The 21586-nt window shown below is 56.1% G+C and overlaps 1 protein-coding gene across 2 annotated transcripts; it reads left to right on the top strand.

The window, feature by feature from the left end:
- The first annotated feature begins 3665 nt into the window (after positions 1-3665).
- On the top strand, positions 3666-20691 carry TBKBP1 (TBK1 binding protein 1). Of its 2 annotated transcripts, XM_084748741.1 has the most exons (11): positions 3696-3782; positions 5074-5123; positions 5518-5774; positions 6028-6150; positions 6361-6465; positions 7595-7775; positions 8632-8807; positions 8912-8973; positions 17250-17368; positions 17505-18226; positions 19154-20691. In XM_084748741.1, exons 3-11 carry the CDS (start codon positions 5547-5549, stop codon positions 19280-19282), a joined length of 1845 nt encoding a protein of 614 aa, XP_084604867.1. In that variant the 5' UTR covers positions 3696-3782; positions 5074-5123; positions 5518-5546; the 3' UTR covers positions 19283-20691. The 2 variants fall into 2 exon arrangements, with proteins under 2 accessions (XP_084604866.1, XP_084604867.1); XM_084748740.1 differs by lacking the exon at positions 5074-5123 and having other exon boundaries at positions 3666-3782.
- The last annotated feature ends 895 nt before the right edge of the window (positions 20692-21586 follow it).

The raw sequence follows: 21586 nt of genomic DNA, 5'->3' as shown, positions 1-21586 counted from the left end.
TTAAACTCTATTCTTCTTGCCTTAGCCTCCTGAGTACTGGATTGTAGATAGAAACTACTATGCCCAGATTAAGTTGTTTACTTCTGAGGAAACAGGGTTTGCCCAGGCTGGGCCTGAATTCACAATACTCCGCTCTCAGCCTCCCAAGTAGCTGGGGTTAGCAGCACATACCACTGGGGCTGGACCGTGTATTTCTGTAGATTTGTTTGGGAGCTACGGATATGCTCAGTGGTCAAGCAGTTGCCTAGAGTACACAAAAACTCAGGTGTATCTCAGCACTACCTACATAAGTAATCTTGACTTTGGAGAAAATAAACATCCTTTTTGAGAAAATGAAACAGAATTTTAAAACAGCTCTACAACATATCACATCTCCCTCCAAGTTCTGCTCCCAGAGGCCGTGGTTACTCTGTGATGCTGCGCGATCTCTGAAGGAATGGGAAGCCAAGCAGGAATGGCTTTCCCCCACTGCCTTCACCTCTGTGCAGAGGGACGGTGACCCTAACTTCCTAAGGCCTAGAGGTGAGGCATCAGAGGTGGCGCTGCCTAATCAGTGTTGCCTGCCAGCTGTCTGAGTCATCTGGTTTTGATTCAGCCGTTTCCTCCTCTTTTTCCAGGCAAGAATGGGACAGGAGAGACTAAGTCTTCTCCAGAGCAAGAGTCATGGGAGTGGGAGGCAGACTCCTGATGCTCTCCAGGAGGGCTGCTTGCCACGGCTCTGCCTCAGCACACTCTCCTAGTTGGGGACAACAGTAGTCCTCTCTTGTCACACCCGAGAAGCCGCTTAGGAAGGCTTCACAGTCTGACCAGTGACGAACACATCTCTTCTGTCTTAGCTCCAGCCTCCTCTTCCCTTTACCATTCCCCCGGTGTTCCCTTTCTGTCCCCTGCATGGTGAGGTAAGCCCAGATGGTTTCGGAGCTCTTAGAAGGACTTAGACCAAACCCTGCTTTCTCAGAGAGGTAAAGTACACCCAAGTCACCCAGTACCACTCATTTATTCACACAATTCAGGATGTGCCTTCTAATCCTCCAGGATTTACCTCAAAGGCCATGTTTTCTGAAGCTCTTCCCTAGACAACCCTGAAGCCACTCCTGACCTCCTCTTCTGCTTTTTGAGACTTTACCACACAGCCCACCGTGGCCTCCAAGTATTGGTGGAGGCCACCATACTCAACTTCATTTGATCCGACTGCTTCTGCTTTCCAAGTGCTGGGATCAAAGGAGAGAGAGAGAGAAATAGAGAGAGACTGAGAGACTCTCTGTGTAGACATGGCTGTCCTGGAACTCACTCTCCAGGCTGGTCTCAAACTCAAGAGATTTGCCTGCTTCTGCCTCTGCCTCCCAAGTGCTGGGATTAAAGGCGTTTACCAGGTCAACTTTTTTGTTTGTTTGCTTTTTGGTTTTTCAAGACAGGGTTTCTCTGTGGAGCCTTGGCTGTCCTAGATTCACTTTGTAGACCAGCCTGGCTTTGAACTCATAGAGATCCTCCTGTCTCTGCTTCTCGAGTGCTGGGATTAAAGGTGTGCACTACCATGCCTGGCTAACTTTTTTTTTTAATTGCCAATTCTTATTTTTTATTTTTCTGGCTGTTCTACTGGATTTTAAGTTCCACCAGAGGGGGAAAAAAAAAGGCATACTTCTTACTGTACCCTGTATCCTCAGGATCCAGCATATAATGGGTGTTTGAGAACTTTTTGCTAAAAGCCAGGCATGTGGGGCACTCCTGCCATCTTCTCTCTGAAGAGGTAGGCTGAAACAAGAAGATAGCTTTGCACCTGATGCCACAGAACGAGACTGTGTCTCAACACCCCCCCCCATAATTATTGGATATTTTTATTGAATAAGTGCAGTGACTATGGGCTGGGATGTGTTCTTGTCCTCAGATTGTCTGATATGAACAAGAGCTAGAAATAAATTTTATTGACAACAGGGCAGGGTCTCACTCTTTGGGCTTTTGCCACCAGCCACACACTGCCCAGGATAGAACCACCTGGCTCTAGGGCACCAGGTGACTCACTGAGGCCTGCACAGTAAGCAGCCAGCAGCTGCATGCAAGGGCTGACTCATCCTGAGGAGTGCGCTCAGAGGGTACCTAGACCCACTCACTGTCTTTACCAGCAAGAGAGGGCTTGCTATGGCCAACTCTATCAGGATTGTGGGGACTCTGCCAGCGCCTGGCCTGGCCTCCAGCCTTGCATGGCTCCTACTTCACAAGGGAGACTGTGGAGCCTGAAGGAAAAGGACATCTACCTTGCCCTTGGGTCCAGTGACTGGGGTGACCTATGTTCCAGTCAGCTTGCCTTCATATCTACAGGATAGGTGGGTCATCCTACATGGCTCAGAGAAACTTACTGCTTGCTTGGCCATAAAGTAGCTGACCCGCCTCTGTGTTCTGGACTATAAAAGGGGGCAGGCCAGCAGGAGGCCAAGCCAATGAGACTCCCCTCCTTTGAAGAGTGTCCAAGACCAGGGCTGGCCATGCTGGGGGGAGCAGCTTACCCCAGCCTAGCATTTTTCTCTACAGTGCAGAAGATGACAACTGCCCTTATTTCTGAAAGCTCACACAGAACAGGGACCTTTTCTTTCATTCTCCCCTTCTCAGAAACACTTCTGCTAGAAGCCAGAAAGATGGACTCGGGTCCAGGGAGCCTTCCTAGCTAAACACTGGCACACACACACACACCAAAGCCCCTTCCCTACCTAGCCTATGCCCTGCCTGCAGTTTGCATCTACCTCCCTTCCAGATCAAGGGCCCTCCCTCAGCTTTCCTCTAGCGATCTCTCAGCAGCAGTAGGCTGGCTTTGCCTCTGTCCACGGTTCTTAATCCACCCGGGAACGAAAATGACTCATTAACATCTCCCAGGCATTCTCAGGGCACCTTGGAGTCGGATCCCTACTCTTTCCCCATTAGGGTGGCCTGTTGGGAACGATCTCCAGTCTAAGTCAGAGGTGAAGTAACTTGCCCAAGGTCACACAGTGGGAACGTGGCAGAAAGACTTGTCTTTTGCCTGGCAGTTTTGGCAGATGCTCAAATCTTTGTGGAAAGGGTGAGGTGGGATGTTTCTTCATCTCTCTGGCCTCTGGGAGCGTCTGTAAAGGGGTTGGGAGGGCTGTCCGTCTTCCCAAACGAACATTTCATCTCCTTAGTTCACTCTCACTTTCAAAGTTAGATTTAACTCTAATGTTTCTGTGTTCAAATGGATAGATCAGATCGATGCCCCTGCCTCTGAGGGCAAATAGTAGATAGTCTGGTGATGTTTCTTCTCCAAAGACCAATAAATAAACGAACAAAAATATTTTCCCCCAAATAAACAGCTCCACTTATTCCCAAAATGTGCAACCTGAAGTCCTGCCCGAGGCGCCCCAGCACATAGTCCGCAGACACTGCGCCGGTCGGCGGGGAGGGGAGGCCCCGCGGCGGGGAGCCGGTGGGCGCCAGGCGCGCTGCCAGCCTCGGTCCGGCAGCACCGCGGGGGCCGCCGCCCCTCACCACGTGGTGGTGGCCGCCACGGGGTCCCGGGCACCGGCCCAGCTGGAGAGACCCGGAGCAGCCGGGGAGGAGGAGGAGGCGGAGGAGACGGCGGCGGCGGAGGAGGAGCGGGGCGGGCGAGCGGGAGGGAGGGGGCCGGGAGGGGAGGGGAGGGGGTGGGGAGAGACCCGGCGGCGGCGGCAGGGCGCGGAGCGGCGCGCGGTGCCAGGGGGTGGGGGCGCCGGGGCCGGTCAGGGGAGGGAGCCGGCGGAGGGGTGCGCTGCGACTGCGAGCCGGAGCCCGCGGCAGCCGTGAGTGCGGGCCCGGGCCGGGGCTGGGGGGAGGGGGAGGGGCGCGGCGGGCACGGGGCGGCTTGGGGCGCGGGAGGCCCGGGCCGGGGCGCAGGTGGTCGGGCGTTTCGCCCGGGAGCAGAGTGGGGAAGGGGCCTACGGCCAGGCGGGCCGCCGCTGCTCAGTAGCCCGCCCGGGGCCCGGTTGCGGTGGGGGAGGGGGCTGTGCGGTCTCGGCCCCCAAGAGGGGAGGGGCGACAATATCTGTCAGCCGAGCCCGAGGGGTTTAAAGAGCTGCTCTTAAAGGGACCGCGGGAGGGGCCTGGCCGGTACAGGCGCCCCCTCCCCAGTAGCCTGCGCGGGCGCTCCGCGCGCACGGCCCCAGGATGCGGAGGAAGGCAGCTTGGGTCGCACGGCCGGGGTGTGTGGGGACACGGAGTCCTCGGGTGGGGGTGGCCCGAGGTCGTGGACAAGGGTCGGCGGAGAGGGGTGTGTAGTGAGCGCCGGCCAGCGGAGTAGGGGGAGGGGGTGGCGTGGGCAAGACAGGGTTAAAGGTGGGGCCAGCCCTACAAACAGGCGCACACGCTCTTTACTCAGACCTGTCACTCGCCGAGCCTGGGGGGAGGGGGCTGAGGCCTGCACTGTCGGAACTCGCGCCTTCGGACCGAGCCCCCCTCGCCAAGGCGCACACACGCTCCAGCGCGCGCACACACCTCGGACATTCCCATAGTGCCTCACGTGACACTCGGCCCGAACGTGCCCACCCTGCCTACACGCTCACGCACGCGTGCTCACACGCGCGCACACAACCTCTGGCCGGTTCCGAACTCCGCGCTGACCCCCGTCCTCCGCCCAGCAGAAGCGCTCATTGACGGCGGCGGCACACCTACACTCATTCACAGACACACACTCCCCCCCACATGCCAGCCACAGCCACCACACATTCATAAACAGGGCGGGGAGAAGTACACACGCACCCCCTTGCTGCCTACTCCTTTGGGAGCCCTGAGTCATTCCTGCCCCCCTCCTAGGGCTCCCCATTTCCCTGAGTGTGGGCACAATAGGACAAGCTGGAGTCTCCCTTTGTGTGGTCCCGGTTCCCTTAGACCCCTTGCCCAGTTTGCTGCCTCTGTCACTCGGCCAAGGACTTCCTGTAGGTCTGCGCCTGGCCGGCTGCCACAGCCCCAGTGCAGTTGGGGAGGCACTTCCTTTTCCTGAACTCTGGGATCCTGCGGGAGGAAGTTGGGCGGGGGCCCCGCAGAGGCCAGGCTGACTGGTGGGACCGGGCCTCTAGAAACACTGGCCTTTTTTAGGAGCAGGCAGGCGACAGAGGCCTGGGATGGGAATCTTGGCGGCTGTCGAGGTACTTGGGGAATAGGGAAGGTCTGGGGTGGAATCCAGGCAGGTTCTGGGCTGTGCCAATGCTGGGACAGCAGCCCTCCCATCCACAGGTCTCTCTGGGTTCTGGGAAGAGCCCTTTTCCGCCCCTGGTGTAGCTTGCTTGACCCTGTTTATCAACTGTCTTAACGACTCTACTCATGAGGTTCATCTGGTTCCATCTCCTTCTCCTATAAGGAGTGACAGCATGAAACAGAGACAGGGACACTGAGTGTTGTTGTGGGGTCTGGTCTCTCTGCTGAAGCGTCACAGCTACCCACCCACCGGGCCGGGGGGGGGGGGGGGGGCCCTCAGACCATCATGGAGGAATTGGGGACAAGCACCAGGTGGTCCTCCTCATGCTGTTCCTGCTCTCTCAGGAGGCCCAGTGTGGGCTGAGGCTCTTACAATGGAGTCCATGTTTGAAGATGACATCAGCATCCTGACTCAAGAAGCCTTGGGGCCCAGTGAGGTGTGGTTGGACGGTCCTGGAGATCCCTCGCTGGGAGGCGACGACGTGTGTTCTGCCTCCCACTTTGCCCTCATCACAGCCTATGGAGATATCAAGGAGCGGCTGGGGGGCCTGGAGAGAGAGAACGCCACCCTCAGACGTCGCCTCAAAGTCTATGAGATCAAGGTCAGACCCTGGATGTGGTGGGGAATTGTATGGTCAGGCTGCAAAGGTGGCAGGGGGGCGCAAGAGACTCCAAACTGGAGGCCCAGGCCCCGCTGGAGCTCCCCTGCTCCTACAGCCGGCCTGTGGGGTGAAGGAGAAGGAAGCTCAGCTTTGGAGTGGTGGGTCCCATGGCAGAGGGCAGGGAGAGAAGTCTCTGAAGTGGGTGGCGGGGGTTTGGGGCGCATAGCGGTCTCTGAGGACTACCCTCCCACAGTACCCGCTGATCACTGATTTCGGAGACGAGCACTGCTTCCCTCTGTATGAAATCAAGGATGGCTCCCTGCTGGAGGTGGAGAAGGTCAGTCTGCAGCAACGGCTCAACCAGTTCCAACATGAGGTAAGCCCTCCAGTCAGGCCAGCTCCTTAAGCTTCCTGCTCAGATCACCTTGCCCCATCCCCCTGTCCCCAACATGGCCTCTGCCCCTCCCCCAAGTCCCCTTCAGCTTTTCCTACTGGGAACAGGATCGTCTTGGGGAGGTTTGGGGAGCCCCTCTGCCCCTCGTCGAGGATGGCGCTGACTCTGGCACCTCTCTCTGGGTCTACCCAGTTGCAGAAGAATAAGGAACAGGAGGAGCAGCTCGGGGAGATGATCCAGGCGTATGAGAAACTTTGTGTGGAGAAAAGCGACTTGGAGACAGAGCTGGGGGAGATGGTGAGAGGCCCAGAGAGTCGGGGTGAGGTGCCTGATATTGCGTGATTCCATATGAGCAGTGTTCCAACCCTATGACTGTGTGTGGCCCTGTGTGTCACACACACACACCCTCCTACTTGTGTGCATATCGTCTGTGTCCGTCTGTGTCTCTCTCTCTCTGAAAGCCTCCTGCTTTGCCCTGTGAGTGAGCCTGTCTGAGGCTGTCGTCCGGGTCGGAGATGACTGTACTCCTGACCCAATAGGATGCTGTATGTGTCGCATCAACCCTGTACCTGTAGTACTGTGTCTGGGCCAGGGTGTGTGTGTGTGTGTGTGTGTGTGTGTGTGTGTGTGTGTGTGTGTGTGTGTGACAGTAGAGGTGCCCAGAGCTCTAGCGAGAGATCTTGGCATGCGAGTGGTGAGAGTTAGCACGAGGCCATTTGTGTGAGTGTGTGGGCAGGTGGCAGAATAGGAGACTCGGTCTCTGTCAACTCCTAGCGGTGACCTCAGTTAAATTGCCTGGCTTCCATCCCTCCTCAGAAAAGCAGGGTAAGGGAGCTCGCTGAGCTGCAGTGAGGGTAATGGGACATTTGTGTAAGACGGTTTTCCCTTTATAGTCAGAGACGTTTGTGAGGCGTTTGCTGCATGCCAGGCACTGTTCTCCTCCTTCTACGCGCACTTACTCATTTTAGCTCTCACAACAATCAAAAGAGGTAGGCGTGGTACTGTGGTACTGCCATCCCCATTTTATACATGGGGTAGACGGAGCCTGGAAGTGGTTAAGTCAAACGTGCAAATGGAAGTTATATTCCTGAGGTGGGGGGGTGGGGGGTGGCCGGGCCTAGAGCTGAAGGCTTGTGTGAATGTCCCCGTGCGGTAATGACTGAGAAAGGGGATTGGTTCCGGCCTTGCCAGCGATGGTAGCCAGAAACATCTGCATTGCAGACGCTGGGAGAGGAAGCCTCACACCTGTAGCCGTGTGGAGTGTGGATGTAGGGCTCTCCAGCAGTCTCTGCTCCAGCAGTCTGGAGAGTGATGATGATGACCCAGCCTCGGGGACTCTCAAGGAGGGGGGGGGGAGGTGGGGTTTGGGAGTCCGTGGGGCTCCCTGGCCCTGTGTAGACCCTTAGCCCCCTGTCTTTCCCTGCAGCGGGCCCTGGTAGAAACCCACCTGCGGCAGATCTGTGGCCTGGAACAACAGCTGCAGCAACAGCAAGGCCTCCGGGATACAGCCTTCTCCAGCCTGAGCCCCCCAGCTGTCCCCGCCACACCCTGCTCTGACCTGGACCTGCACTATCTGGCTCTGAGAGGGGCACCTGCCTTGGGTCATGGTGAGATCTCAGTGACCCCTGCCTTCCTGATCTCCAAGTCTCCAGTTGTAATGCTCAGTTCAGTATCACTGGGAACTTTGGGCTTGCCTAAAGCCTCAATTCAATATATTACATTTTTGTTTCTTTTCTTCCTTTTTTTCTTTCTTGCTGCCTCCTCCTCCTCCTCCTCCTTCTTCTTCTTTTTCTCTTCCTCCTTCTCCTCCTTCCTGAGACAGAGTCTTTATATATATATATATATTCCTAATTGGTCTAGAATTTACTATGTATGCCAGGCTATCCTTGAATTTGGAATACTATTCCTCATTCTGTCTCCCCAGTGCTTGGATTACAATCATGTAACACCACACCTGGCTCGTGTCTTAAACATCTTAAATTTGTTCATAATGTTTCTGTTCTGCTCTCCAACTTCACCTCAACCATCCTTTTCACAAGTTCTCCCACGGATATCCCTTGGCCATCTAGCTCATGCAGTTCCTGGGTGTGCCAGCAGAGGGCGTCCCCATTCAGAGTCCCCTTAGGCTGTGATTAGACGAGGCCCCTGAGAAATGCTTCAGACATCTGGTTCTACCGTGAAGATACCTTCCAGAGGCCATCTTGTATGTGTGTCCCCCCTCCCCCCCCCACCTACCCACCCTGCACCCCACTCTTCCCGTGGCCTCCAGGATTGAATCTGCAACAAGCCCATGCCTGTTCCCATTGTAATAGTATCTCTCGTCCTTGGGTGTTTGTCTTTCTGGCTCCTCTCAGTAACTTGGGCTGAGTGCCCCCACCCTACCTGTCTCGCTCTGTGTGGATCTAGCTGGGAGTCTGTAGAGGCAGCTAGAGCCCACCTAACATTCTGGTCTCCTGACGGCAGGTTGGCCTGGCCCCACGAGTGTCAGTGTGAGCGAGCTGGAGCGGAGAAGGCTGGAAGAGGCCCTGGAGGCTGCGCAGGGCGAGGCTCGGGGAGCTCAGCTCCGGGAGGAGCAGCTCCAGGCTGAATGTGAGCGGCTGCAGGGGGAGCTGAGGCAGCTGCAGGAGACCCGCGCCCAGGTACAGGCGACCAGAGCACAGAAGAGTGGATAGGGGGCTCCCCAGTGCCCCCCCACCCCCGCCAGGGGGCAGGCTGGGCTCTCACCTCTTACTTTTCTCCTCAGGATCTGGCCTCAAACCAGTCGGAATGTGACATGGCCTGGGTAAAGAGAGTTGGGGACGATCAGTAAGTCACATCTGTAGCCCTTGCCCTCTCCACCCCCAAAAGAACGCTAGGGGACGGCTGTCCCAGATCTCCATCTGTCCACACGATTTAAGTGACCTCTCTTCCTAGGTTGTGGGGTGTGATGTCTGGGTTGCTTATTACTCTGCCCCTGTTACAGGAAGCAGGGAGGGACCAGGCTCATCTCTTCTCAGCGTGGTGGGTGGGAGATGGCCTCACTGGCTCTGAGGCCCCATTCTGTGTTCTCTGGTGAGTTTTCTATACCAGAAACAAAAACCTAGTGTGTAAGTTCACCTATTCTTACACTGTTTAGGACCTCATCTGCCTTGTCTTTAAGATGGGTAGAGAACAGAGTTCACCTTGGAGTCCCTGAGGAGAGAGGGGCCTGGAAAATAGGAAGAAGCTGTGTCCTTGGGGAACGTGACGGCGGGGGGGGGGGCAGGGGGGGGGACTTGGGATATGCTGAGCAGCGAGGGTAGTGAGCGGCATTGGAGCCTGGCACCTTTCACACCTGCCCGGTACTAATCCTCTGAGAAACAGTGCTTAAAACTCTGTTTGCTTAGTTCCTCTCCCGTGAGACAGAGATTAGTGATGCACGCTTCATCCGCTCCTTACCAGAAAAGACTGAGGCACAGAGAGGGGCAGGAACTAACCTTCCCTCACACAGCATAGCCAGTTCCCAGGACACCAAGGGCCCTCCCTCTTTACAGCTTCCCTCAGCATCCTACCAGCTTCTGGCCAGCTAGGGGTACCCCCTGCTTCCTCCCCCCCAACCAGGGTGAGGGCCTGGGTGGAGCTGTGACAGCCTAGAGGGTGAGAACCCAGTTTGTGGGACTGATGGGGGGGAGACCCCTCCCTCAGCTGGGCTTCTGTGGGGGAATGGGAGGGCACTTTGCGGAAAGGGTCCGCCCTAGCTTGTGGCTGGGACTCTCGGACCATTGTAGGCATGTGTTCAAAGCTGGACTGCACATACCCCACACAGAGTAGACCCTTGCTTGTCCCGGAAGTCATGGAAGGCCACCTTAGGGCTCAGTGACCGACCGAACCCCTTCTTACAGTGAAAGGTCCCCCACTTAGTGGAACTCATAGGATGTAATCATATGGCCTTTGATCTTTTGGGGCTGGAGAAAGGCTTTGCTTTCTTGGCTTAGCCTTTGCCTCTCTGGACCTTGGGTTCCCCCTCCCTCCTGGGCTCAGGAGTTGGCGGCCATTCCTCCTGATGTTTAAAAAGAAAAAAACATGGGAAGGGAGAGGCAGACCCTCAGGGGCCAGGGCCGTGTGTGCGGAGTGACAGTTAGCACCATCTCAGGAGGTGTTTTAGAGGCTGCGCATCTGTATTGCTTATTCTGCTCAAACCAGTCCCTTCCTTCCCAGCCCAAGAGAGCTAGCTGAGGCAATTCTCCCATGATGGGGGTGCAGCAGGCTCCTCTTAGACTTGTCTGTGGCTTCCTATCCCACAGCCCCACCCCCCACCCGGAATCTATCAGTTTGCTCTTTCCTCTAACCTAAGTGCTCTGGACAGCTCCAGCATCGATTCTCAGAGGAAGTCCTCACTCTGCTGCCAGTTTTATTTTCTTATAAACTCAGCCTTTTTGGTAACAGGCAATTCCCTGGGGCTCCCTGCCGTCCTCCCTCCCACCTAAGGATGGCTCCGGCACCTCTTCCCAGCTCCCAGGATGAGCAGCCCTCCTCTTCCATCTACTTTGGCTGACTGCGTATTCGAGTGGGTATTTTACCGATGGGCTTTCCTGGGATTGAAATGCTGGCACTAAATTACCTGGGACAAGGCACAGCTCCTGAGTCCAGCATGACGCGGTATAAGTCTCCCTATCTTGAAAGGTACCTTCAGACCTCAGCTTGTTCGCTGGGGCGGCCAAATTGATTGCAGCGATCCTCCATTAAAACTGTCTTCTTTACACCGGTCTTGTCTGTATGAGCCCCATCCTGGTGCTGGCTGTGCTGCTTAGGAGCAGGCCTTGGAGGCCTGCAGGTCCCCCATCTCAGCTCCTGGCCCACAAACTCTAATCACCTGTGATTCCCAGCAAGCAGGAACTGACACTAGGCCAGACAGACCAGGCTGCCCATCTAACCTGAGGGTAAGATTCTGGTGGGCATGCCTGCTTCCTGGTGGTCATAGCCCAAAAGGCCAAATGGCCACAGTGATGGAGGAGGTAGGAGTGGAGTTCACTGAGCTTGTGAGGACATTGGAGTGTGTGTGTGTGTGTGTGTAAGACCCAGGAAGGCCCCCCTGCCCTCCCCCCCCCCCCCCCCCCCGTCAAGGTGACATGTGTGGGAACCCCATGGTCCCCTCCCCTCTGGGCCTGTGGATTCCTGGGAGGGACTCTTTGAAACTATAGCCAATGCTGGGGAACAGAGAAATTTTAGAGTCACTCCTTGAGGGTGAGAGGGCTCCAAGCAGAGAGTGGCCCTGAGAGGTATAATGGGGTCTTGTTGGCGAGGGGCCCAGTGAAAAGATGGGGTTCACTATGGATGATGAAGGGGGAAATTATAAATTATGGGTTTTTCTTTTCTTTTTTTTCCCCCCCTAATGTGGGGGGGCTCAAGATTGCAACCTGGGACCTTTTCCGCCCACTCCTCCTCCTCCCACCGCCCCCCCCCTCCTCCTCCACCCACAAGCCTCTGCCTGGGCTGTGGTTAGTGGTGGGGAAGTGTGAACTCAGAGGAGAGAGGATGGAAACTCTGCACAGAGGTCAAGGGCAGTGTAGGGTGGGTCAGGGCGGAAGTCGGAGACCCCCCATGTACCCTGAGCCTAGCCTCCTGCCCCCAGAAACAGTAGGCCCAGGGCCACCACCTCCTCCTTCAGGCTTCTCACCCTCCCTACTTCCTTTCCTCAAGTCTCCTCAGGACTGACACCCAGAGCACAGAGAGTTAAGCCTGAGCACTTGCAGCCACGGGGCACCCTGAGGGTGGGCAGGGGATGCGCTGGTCTTAGGCACAAACCCTGTGGGTTTAGAAGGCACTTCCACCCTTGTGCCTGGCAGCTGAGCTCCTGGCTGAGAGCTGCTTGTGATCATCCTGTCCTTAGAGGGCGGGCGCACCCTCGCCTCTCTCATCACCGGGCGGTTTTTTGTTGTTCTTTGTTTGAGTTTTGGTTTGGTTTTTGTTTTTGAAGGCAGACAGGGGTGCACATAGCCCAGGCTGTCTTGAACTTGCTAGATAGCTGAGGACACCTTTAAATTCTTGTTCCCCTGGTCCTACCTCCCAAGGGCGAATATTACAGCATATACTACCAACTGGCTTTTTTTTTTATTGTTGTCTTACTTTTTTTCTGAAACATGGTCACACTAAGTATCTCTGCCTGTATTAGAACTCACTAGGTAGACCAGGCTGGACCTGAACTAACAGAGATTCACCTGTCTCTTCTGCCAGGATTAAAGGTCTGCACCATTGTGCCTGGCGTTTTTTGGTTGTTGTTGTTGGCGTGGTGGTGGTATTTTGTTTTGTTTTGTTTTGTTTTTGAGACAGCATGTCACTATGTAGCCATGGCTGGCCTTTAACTTATGATAGTCTTCTGCCTCTCCTTCCCAAGTGCTAGGATTATAGCCATGAGCTACTACATCCAGCATAGTAAATCTTAAGCCAGTACCTTAAAAACAACAACCAAACAAACAAACAAAACGGCCCAAGCTCCAGTGCGGGCTTCCTCGTGTGCAGACTTGTCTGCCTGGTGTGTGCAGGACCCAAGGAGTGTGTGCTCCCTACAAAGCTTCATCCTGCTCTCATAAGCACGAGAACTAAGTTCAGGAGCCAGGCGGGTTCCAGCGAGTGGGGTGACTGCACTCACTGTTTGCCTGCTCAGGTGGTTCTAAGCAGGTAGAAGGCCTTTTATAAGAGGGTGACCATGTGACTTGTTGAGCAAATTGCATCACCTTTGAAAGTGAAAGGGGACACTATTGATTATGCAACTAGTGTGAGCAGGGACATGCCTGGGCAAACCAGGGTCCCCAGGTTCACCCTCACTGTGAGCTGCGTGGTCCCTGCTGTATCTAGGAAAGCTGCCGGACACATAGCCATCTGGCTCTGCCTGGGTGAGGCCGACATGAAGAGCTCAGGTCTGGGGACCACAAGTCATAGCTGGTCGAGGAGCATGAAGGGCTCAAGGCTCCGGAAAGGAAGTGGTGGAGCACTGGCTTGTTGCAAAGCGACTTCCTCCTCAGCCAGCCCGCAACCTCAAGTCCGCTCCACGGCCTGGTGCCTGTGGTCCCCTCCCTGAGGGTCCGGCAGGCGGGAAGACTGGTGCTGGGTGTGCCTGTGGGTGGGTGGAAAGTTTGGCCCCTAAATTCCCCTGCTGGGCGGGGTGGCTAGGGCAGCCAGGGGCAGCCAGGGGGTGAAGGTGAAAGAGCTGGGAATACTTGTTTCTGTTTTTCTCCTGGGGTTTGTATCCGATGACAGTCTGACCACAGGACAGCTGTCGTTCTGAGTCCATCCCCAGTCCTTATGCTGCACCCCGCCTCCCTTTATCCCTACCCCACCCCCACCCCATCCTGACCCCCAACTGTGTTCATAATCGTGGCCACAAAACTGTCAGCCCAGATCTAGATGGGCCCTGACCCCAGCTTTTTCCCTGACTAAAGCCAGTCTCCAAGCCTTACCCCACCATGGCTGTGACTCTGTGTGGCGCAGAAGCTGCTCTGAGAGGCCGGGGAGAGAGCGGTCAGGCCTTGGACCTTTTGGATTGCAGTTGCTTTCTTAGCGACAGTGAAGACAGTTGCTTCCAGGAGGGATTTTTAAGATTTCCCAGATTACTGGTAGGGAGGATGAATGAAAGGTTAAGTCAAAAAAGAGAGGAAGCTCCTCTCCTGCCGGCTCTGCCATTTGTACTCCAGTTGCCCTAAAGATGCCAACTTAGTGGGCTGAGGTACAGAGCAAGCATTTGAACTGCTGCTCTTCTAGTGCTGCTCCACAGCCTCCGCCAGCGCCCATGCACGCACCGCACCTCATGCTCCGCACCACGAGCTCCCCCTACCCGGTATGTTTGTCATCTTCTTTATTCTTTCAGGGCAGGAGTGGGTCTCTGAACACCTGGACCTCTTCCTCCTCCTCCTCCTCTTCCTCCTCCTCCTCCTCTTCCTTCTCCTCCTCCTTCTGTCTTTACTTCTGCCACTCTTATGAGGTTTGGGGCGGGGGTTGATGCCCAGTAGGCTGCAGTTTGGAATCTTGGAGACTGGTGCTCCGTTCCTATTCCAGCTTTAGGACATGACCGAGTGGCTCGGCCTCATGCACTTATTTTCTTACCTGTGAGGTGGATTGGCTTAGGGTCGTTGTGAAGAAGTTACTAGCACCGTGCCTGGCCCATGACCAGCACTCATGCGCTGCTCACATGACCTGTACTTCCTCAAGTCGTGATGGTGAAGAACCTCTCAGGTGTGGCCAGGAAGCAGGGTGTGTATTTGGACACACGTGTGAGGCTGGCTCTGGGTTGTGTTGTCAAGTTTGGGATTTTTTTTTTTCCTCCACTGAATTGGCAGTGTTTTCAGTGAGTCATTCTGATGCTTCAGGGTGTGAGGAGAGAGATGCCAGAGAAAGGGCATGTCCGCAGAACTGTGAGGTATCAGGAGGGGGCCAGGGTACCTCGCTTTGCCTAGAGTCTCAGAGGTCTTTGTGAGGGTCATCTGGGGGCTCCAGGACCCCAGTGTCAGCTTGGAGAGAGGCTGAGTACTCTGAGCTATTGGCTTCTTCCTTCCATTTCTTGTAGCTCCGTTTTTTTTTTTTTCCCACTCCAAGGAGAGTGCCAGGCACTGGGCTGTGGAAACTAGGGTGGCTCCTGATAAGGAAGCCAGCAGGGGAGAAGGGGCCTGGGGAAGCAGATGTGACAGGTGAGATCTCCCAGGCAGGGTGTGAAGGAGCCGACCTGTATCTGTCACCTGAGATACAGCAGCGAGGGTGGATGGGGAATGCAGCTGTGTTCTGTGGACAGAGGTGACACTCCGAGACTGCACCTTTCCCTCTGGCTCCCGCTGCTCAGCTGGCAGGATGACCCTGCCCTCCAGAAGCCTGACTAGGTCACACAGCTCCTGCCCTCAGACAGCTTTCAATCTAAAAGCTGAGGCCTCCCTGGAGGAGTGCCCAGACAGTGTGATCCGAAGATGTCACTGCTTCCCAGACTCTTAAGATGAAGGCGGGGAAGCAGAGGGGTCATTTCGAAAACATAGGGCCCAAGATAGAGTGGGATGGTGGCCATGGAGCTTGAGTTGGGGTTCCCTGGACGACTCCTCTCTCAGAAGGTGGGTGGTGAGACCTGGTTTTCTCTAAGAAGTGGACTTAGCTCCCAGACTCTTTATTGTAATTGGATTAAGTAGGAATGCTAACCCCTGAGCCAGAGCAGGGAGCACAGCCATTGCCTGTTCTGGACACACTCAGCACACTTACCTTGAATACCCCAGCCCCGTTCCCTTGCGGTCTTACTGGATGCATCCTCGCTCAGGAGCTCTCATCCTGGGAGGAGATTCACCCCAGCAGCATCTCTTATCCACCCCCGCTTGAGTCCCAGCTTCTGAGTTCCAGGGGCCCTTCTGTAGTGGGACAGGAAAGCCCAAACCCCTGCCAGCAGAGAGCTCTCAACCCCGCCCAAGGCCAGAACTCAGAGGCAAGCAGGTCCGAAGGCTGCAGTAGAACCCAGATCAGAATTGATGCTGGCATGGGGCAGCAGCACACACACACACACACACACACACACACACACAGAGAGAGAGAGAGAGAGAGAGAGAGAGAGAGAGAGAGATGTGTGAAGAGGGGATGCTGGAGTGATAACTCCATGGTTCTGTGTTTGGGGTGACCCAGAGGAAGAAACGGGTTCTTTGCTGAAGAGCGCCTGTCCAGCTCCATGAGAGTGGGTGTTGAAGAGGCCTAATTTGCTTTAAGTGAGCAGGGGAAACAAAAACAAACAACAAACAGATGCTGGACAGAGGCAGTTTCCGAACCTATCTATACTGAGTACCAAGGCCTGAACAAAGAGCTGGGAATAGAAATTCAGTGATGCAGGCCCCAGTAAAAGTCCACAGCAAGGCAGCCGTTGAGAAATTGCTCAGTTTGGGCGGCACAGCCTGCAGGTGTGCGGTGCCCCGCAGCTGCTCATAAGGATCTGGATGGAAAGGGCAGGCCAGCTGTGTACAGCAAGGGCCTGACAGGAAAGAGGCTTGAAGGAGCACAAAGTCGTGGGCCGGGGGAGGAGCTAACCAGCCTCTGTGAGCCAGGAAGGGTGTTTCCCAAGGACCAGCTTCATCACAACCTGTGCAGAAGTGGTCTCCAGGTCTCCAGTCCTTTTGTTTCTTTCTTTCTTTTTTTTTTTTTTTTTGTTTTTTTTTTTTTTTTTTTGTTTTTTGAGACAGGGTTTCTCTTGTAGCCCTGGCTATCATAGACTCGATTTGTAGACCAGGCTGGCCTTGAACTCACAGAGATCCACCTGCTTCTGCCTCCCTAGTGCTGGGATTAAAGGCGTGCGCCACTATGCCTGGTGTGGTCCTCAGTATTTTCAAGGTTGTTTGGGGATGCTTTTATGGCTCCCCTTCCCCCAGCACAGTGTTTGTGTATGGTCCTGGGTATTAGGCATTACATTCTGGGACTGTGGCCAGTATTGAACCCAGGTCCTCATGATTGCAGGGAAAGTGCTCTACCTTAGAGTTGCATTTTGCATTTTGTTTGTTTGTTTGTTTGTTTCATGACAGGGTTTCTCTGTGCAGCCCTGGCTGTCCTCCGCTCGCTTTGTAGACCAGGCTGGCTTTAAATTCACAGTGATCTGCTTACCTCCGCCTCTGGAGTGTCCCAGCTTACATTTTGCTTTCTATTTTGAGGCGAGGCCTCACCAGCCTAACCCTGAGCCTGTTGTATATCCCAGCCAGCCAGTCCCTCAGTTCCTGCCTCAGCCTCCTGAACAGCAGGGAGTCTCCTCAGGAGCTTGTGCTAACATTAGCATGCCCTCTGAGAAAACCTGTGGTGTAAATTCAGTAAATTCAGCTTTCTTAGGAATCTGTTTTGTCGGTTCAGTTTCTGCAGAGATTAGAAAAAACATTCACACAACCATGTTCAGGCCCTAATTGGAATTCAGGGGCCCTCTGGAATCTCTTTAGTCCACACACCCTTGCCCTAGGTGGGGAACCTCTCCGCTCCAAAGTTGAGAAACTGTCTTGGTCCACGGGTCCTGAAGGCAGAGAGGGTTCTTACAGCTGGGGTAGATGAGAAAGATGCAGAGCAGCGTGGAGTCTTTTCCACAGCTGGGGCTACATCCCTTTTCTTCTCCACTCCTTGCCCTCTGATCTCAGGGTGAACTTAGCACTGGCCTACACAGAACTGACTGAGGAGCTGGGTCGGCTCCGGGAGTTGAGTTCCCTGCAGGGGAGGATCTTGAGGACTTTGCTGCAGGAGCAGGCCCGGAACGCAGGTGAGACTACCGGAGCCCCGCAAGGCCTCTGTTGTGGGGAGCAGGGGCGCAGGTCCCAGAGGCTACCTTCCATTCCCTGGGTGGGCTTGTCTCTGCTTGCCTCTCCCTCCAGTCGGTCTTGCTTTGTCTTTCTCAGGCCAGAGGCACTCACCACTGTCGCAGCGCCACTCCCCGGCCCCCGCGTGCCCTTCGCCCTCCCCGCCTGCCCGACCGCAGCCCTGTGCCCCGTGCCAGTCCCCCGCTGCGCAGCGCCGCTCGCCCGTGCCCCCGTGCCCTTCGCCCCAGCAGCGCCGCTCGCCCGCATCGCCTTCCTGCCCGTCGCCGGTCCCACAGCGCCGCTCTCCCGTGCCGCCGTCGTGCCAGTCACCTAGCCCGCAGCGCCGTTCGCCTGTGCCACCCAGCTGCCCGGCCCCGCAGCCCAGGCCGCCACCGCCGCCACCGGGGGAGAGGACGCTGGCGGAGCGCGCCTACGCCAAGCCGCCCAGCCACCATGCCAAGGCCGGTTTCCAGGGCCGCCGCAGCTACTCGGAGCTGGCGGAGGGGGCGGCCTATGCGGGTGCCTCCCCGGCCTGGCTGCAGGCAGAGGCCGCCACGCTCCCCAAGCCCCGCGCCTATGGCAGCGAGCTCTACGGCCCCGGCAGGCCACTCAGCCCGCGCCGAGCCTTCGAGGGCATCCGCCTGCGCTTTGAGAAGCAGCCGTCGGAGGAAGAGGAGTGGGCCATGCCCGCCAGCCCGCCCAGTCCCGAAGCAGGCACCATCCGCTGTGCCTCATTCTGTGCGGGCTTCCCCATCCCAGAGTCGCCTGCGGCTACCGCCTATGCCCACGCTGAGCACGCACAGTCCTGGCCATCCATTAACGTAAGTAGTGTCCTGCTTCCCTCAGCGTGGGTACCTTGAGGTGCAGAGTAGAGAGCCAGCCCCTCTCTCTGGGGGTCTCACCCTGTTTTATATCTTCACACATGGTAGGCAGGGGTGACCCTGCAAACACACCTTAGCTTAGCCTCCCCCTCTGGTTTCCTGTTGGTAGGAATAAGCCCCACCCCCCACCCACCTGCGCTATTAAAAGTACAGCCCTCAGGGTAACAGTCCAGGCTTTGATTCCGACTCTCCTGTGCGCAGTGTCTGAAGGGCCTTCTTCAAGTTCTGTTTTCTCGTCTGCAAAAAACGAGGACGGTGATGCTATTAGCTTAGTGGGTTTCTAGAAGGAAGCAACGGTCCTAAAGTGGTTCTTGGGATGTGTGGCTCAAGCACACGATCATTGGTGATAAAAGGAGCAGAACACGGACCCACGAAGGGTCGGGCCTGCCTATTCAGTTCCTTTCTGCAAGCCTCAGAGCCTGGGCTGTGTACTGTCTGTCCTGCAGGATGACGACCTGCTTTAGGGCTCCATCCTTTCACTAACACGATGAGATCCCCGAGTGTGACAGCTACCCCTTGCCACTTGGAAGGACCAAGATATATTCTAAAGCCAGATGAAACTATTTCGGTGCTATAAGCCAGCCGTGTCTTAAGTCACCCGGGAGGTGTGTCATTACTTTGTGCCTTAACTAACTGAGCAGTGGCTGTCACACACACACACACACACACACACACACACACACACACACACACACACACTTCCTAAGACCCATGCCCTGAGCAGAGAGGTAAGTAGATGGTGAGGACGGTGCTCGAGAAAGGGCGCTTTGACTTGTCCGTGCTGTAGCCCTCCCTGATGTGGGTCTCGGGACTGAGCAGGCTGGGATGTGACATAAGACACTAAGTGTTTCCCTTCTCTCCCCACAGCTGCTGATGGAGACAGTGGGCTCTGACATCCGCAGTTGCCCCCTCTGCCAGCTGGGTTTCCCTGTTGGGTACCCAGATGATGCCCTCATCAAACACATTGACTCCCACCTGGAGAACAGCAAAATCTAGGGCGCCTCTCCCACAACTGGCTGTTTCTCTGCTCTCTCTCTCTCTCATCCCCCATCCCCCAAACACCCACCTTGAATGCTGCATGAATCTCGTGGGGGGCCCCTGCCCCTTGCGATCCCCAGATACCTCCACTAGCTACCGAGTCAATGTGTGTGCCGTCTTCCCTGGTCCAGGCACCACTCAGCTCTGGCACTTTCCTGGAGGTCCACCAAGGCTCTCCCCACCTTCCTGGTTTCCACTGGGGAATGGGGATCTATCTGGTCTGGGATGGGGAGGATGTGCCCTCCACCTCTCTCTGCCTTTCTGTTTTTCCCCAGGGTTGGATCCAAGAGGAAGTCTAGTGCTTGGGGGGTGGGGGGGAGGGAGAGAAGGAGAGGGAAAGAGCTCTGGGAGCCCCTTCCCGAATGGCCACCTTCCCTGGGCTGTACTCTTCCAGGGAAGGCTTCTTGATGGGGTCTCAGAGCCTGCCCTGCACACCCATGCCAGCCCCTTCTGTGTCACGGCCGACCAGCTTGGGGCCCGTGCTACCTGGGAAGGAGGCATCTTGTTTGCTGTTCATCTCTGCAGGCCCAGCTCTGTTCTCCCCCTCTGCCCGCCCACCCTGGGAAACAGGAAAGGTGGCAGAGGAGTGGGAGGACCCTGTAGACCTTGGATGACCCAGCCCAAAGGGGCCGCCTTGAAGCTGGGGACCTCCTGGGCCATCACTCTCAGGCCAGGGAACCGTCCACCAGCCTCAGGCCTGGGTCCTTCTGGTACCCTTGGCACTAAGGTGCAGGTCACCAAGGCAGATGCCTCCATGCTCCCCCCACACAGCAGCTCCCTGACACCACAGGTGCCCGGGAGCCCGGGTGGGGCCTCATCAGCCCCTCCCTCCCAGGCCAGAACCAGAGAATGGGCCCTGGGTGCTGTGGAGATCAACTTCAAAAGAGCTAACCCCCTTCCCGTACCCACCCGCCCACCCCTATATTCCCTCTGTGAAATCTACCTCAGAGTCGTCCCCTCAGAAAGTCAGGGGAGCGGGAGGCTGGGGCCCCAGGCTGAAGTGGGAGCCTCCTGAGGGAGCCTGCTGCCCACTATGAACCCACCCCTCACGTTGAGCCTCCCTGGGGCCTTGGCCAGCCGATGGCAGTGAGAACAGCTGCGCATCGCACTCTCGCACGCACTCACACGCACGGCACGTGCCATTCTGATCCAAATCTTCCAGGCCCTCTCCCCACACCCCTCCTTCCTCTGCGCAGGGGGTGAGGGGTCTGTCAGCAGGGAAGGGGCCAAGGACTCCAGAGACATGTCATTGTACCCTGAGTGTTCCCCAGGGAGGGGACATGGGGAAGGGGGCCTGTAGAGGAGAGAGGGTCCTGTGCCCTCTGAACAAGTTCAAAGTCCAAATAAAACTTACGTGTTCCATCCGCGCCAGCCTGCGTGTCCGTGGGTGGGGTGGGTGGGGCGGGGCCCAGCCCTCACTTGGAAGGCCTAGGAAACTACAGCCACTGGGGGAACTGGCACCATCCGAATGTCGACAGCCCACATCCCATGATTCCGCTGACCGCCCTGGCTGCTGCTCACATGTGGCTTGTGTCTTCATTTAGAACAGGTTTGAAGCAGCCACAAGCCAGATTGGGGGGGGGGGGTGGTGGCACTCTTGACTTTCTTCTCCCCAGCAGATCTGGCCTGCTGGGGCTCTGGGGCTCTGGGGGCATTCGAGTTGATCAGTAGCCCTTATTTTTCTCAGATAAGCTTCTGAATGCCGGGATCCAGGCTGGGACATCACAGAAGAAGGAATCTCTGTCCCACATCCTCCTGGGTCTCAAACTTAAAAAAAGCCAAATGGTCACTTAATAACAGAAATGGGGACCTGAGGAGGGCTGTGGATGGGTATGGCTTAGTGCCCAGCATGCACAGAAACCCTGGGTTAAATCCTGGTCCTGGAAAGAAAACACAGGTCATGGAGAACTTCACTCATCGGTGGCTTGGGGGTCAGCTCTGGGACATGGCAGCTGTCCCTCCACACCATGGCGAGAGCCAACGTCTCCAACTCCTGTGCTGAAGTAAAGCAGCTACTGTCTGTGGCCAAGACCGGCCCGAGTGACAAGAAAGGTGGACCAGCTTGCAGATGTGGCCCAGAGCATATAGAAAGGGGATTCTAGAACGTCTTAGTGGACCCTTGGAAGCACTGGCTCGTGTGGCAGAGACTAAGGGAAACCCTAGGCCTTGAGGAAACAAAGCAGATGGGGGCGGTGCAGGCTGAGAGTGAGCTAACACAGGGACACAGGCAGACTGGGCACCCTGAGTGTTGTTGTCCTTGAG

The sequence above is a fragment of the Acomys minous genome (assembly GCF_964271855.1).
Source record: "Acomys minous genome assembly, chromosome: 12".
Classification (NCBI taxonomy): domain Eukaryota; kingdom Metazoa; phylum Chordata; class Mammalia; order Rodentia; family Muridae; genus Acomys; species Acomys minous.
This window is presented reverse-complemented; position numbering and strand designations above follow the sequence as displayed.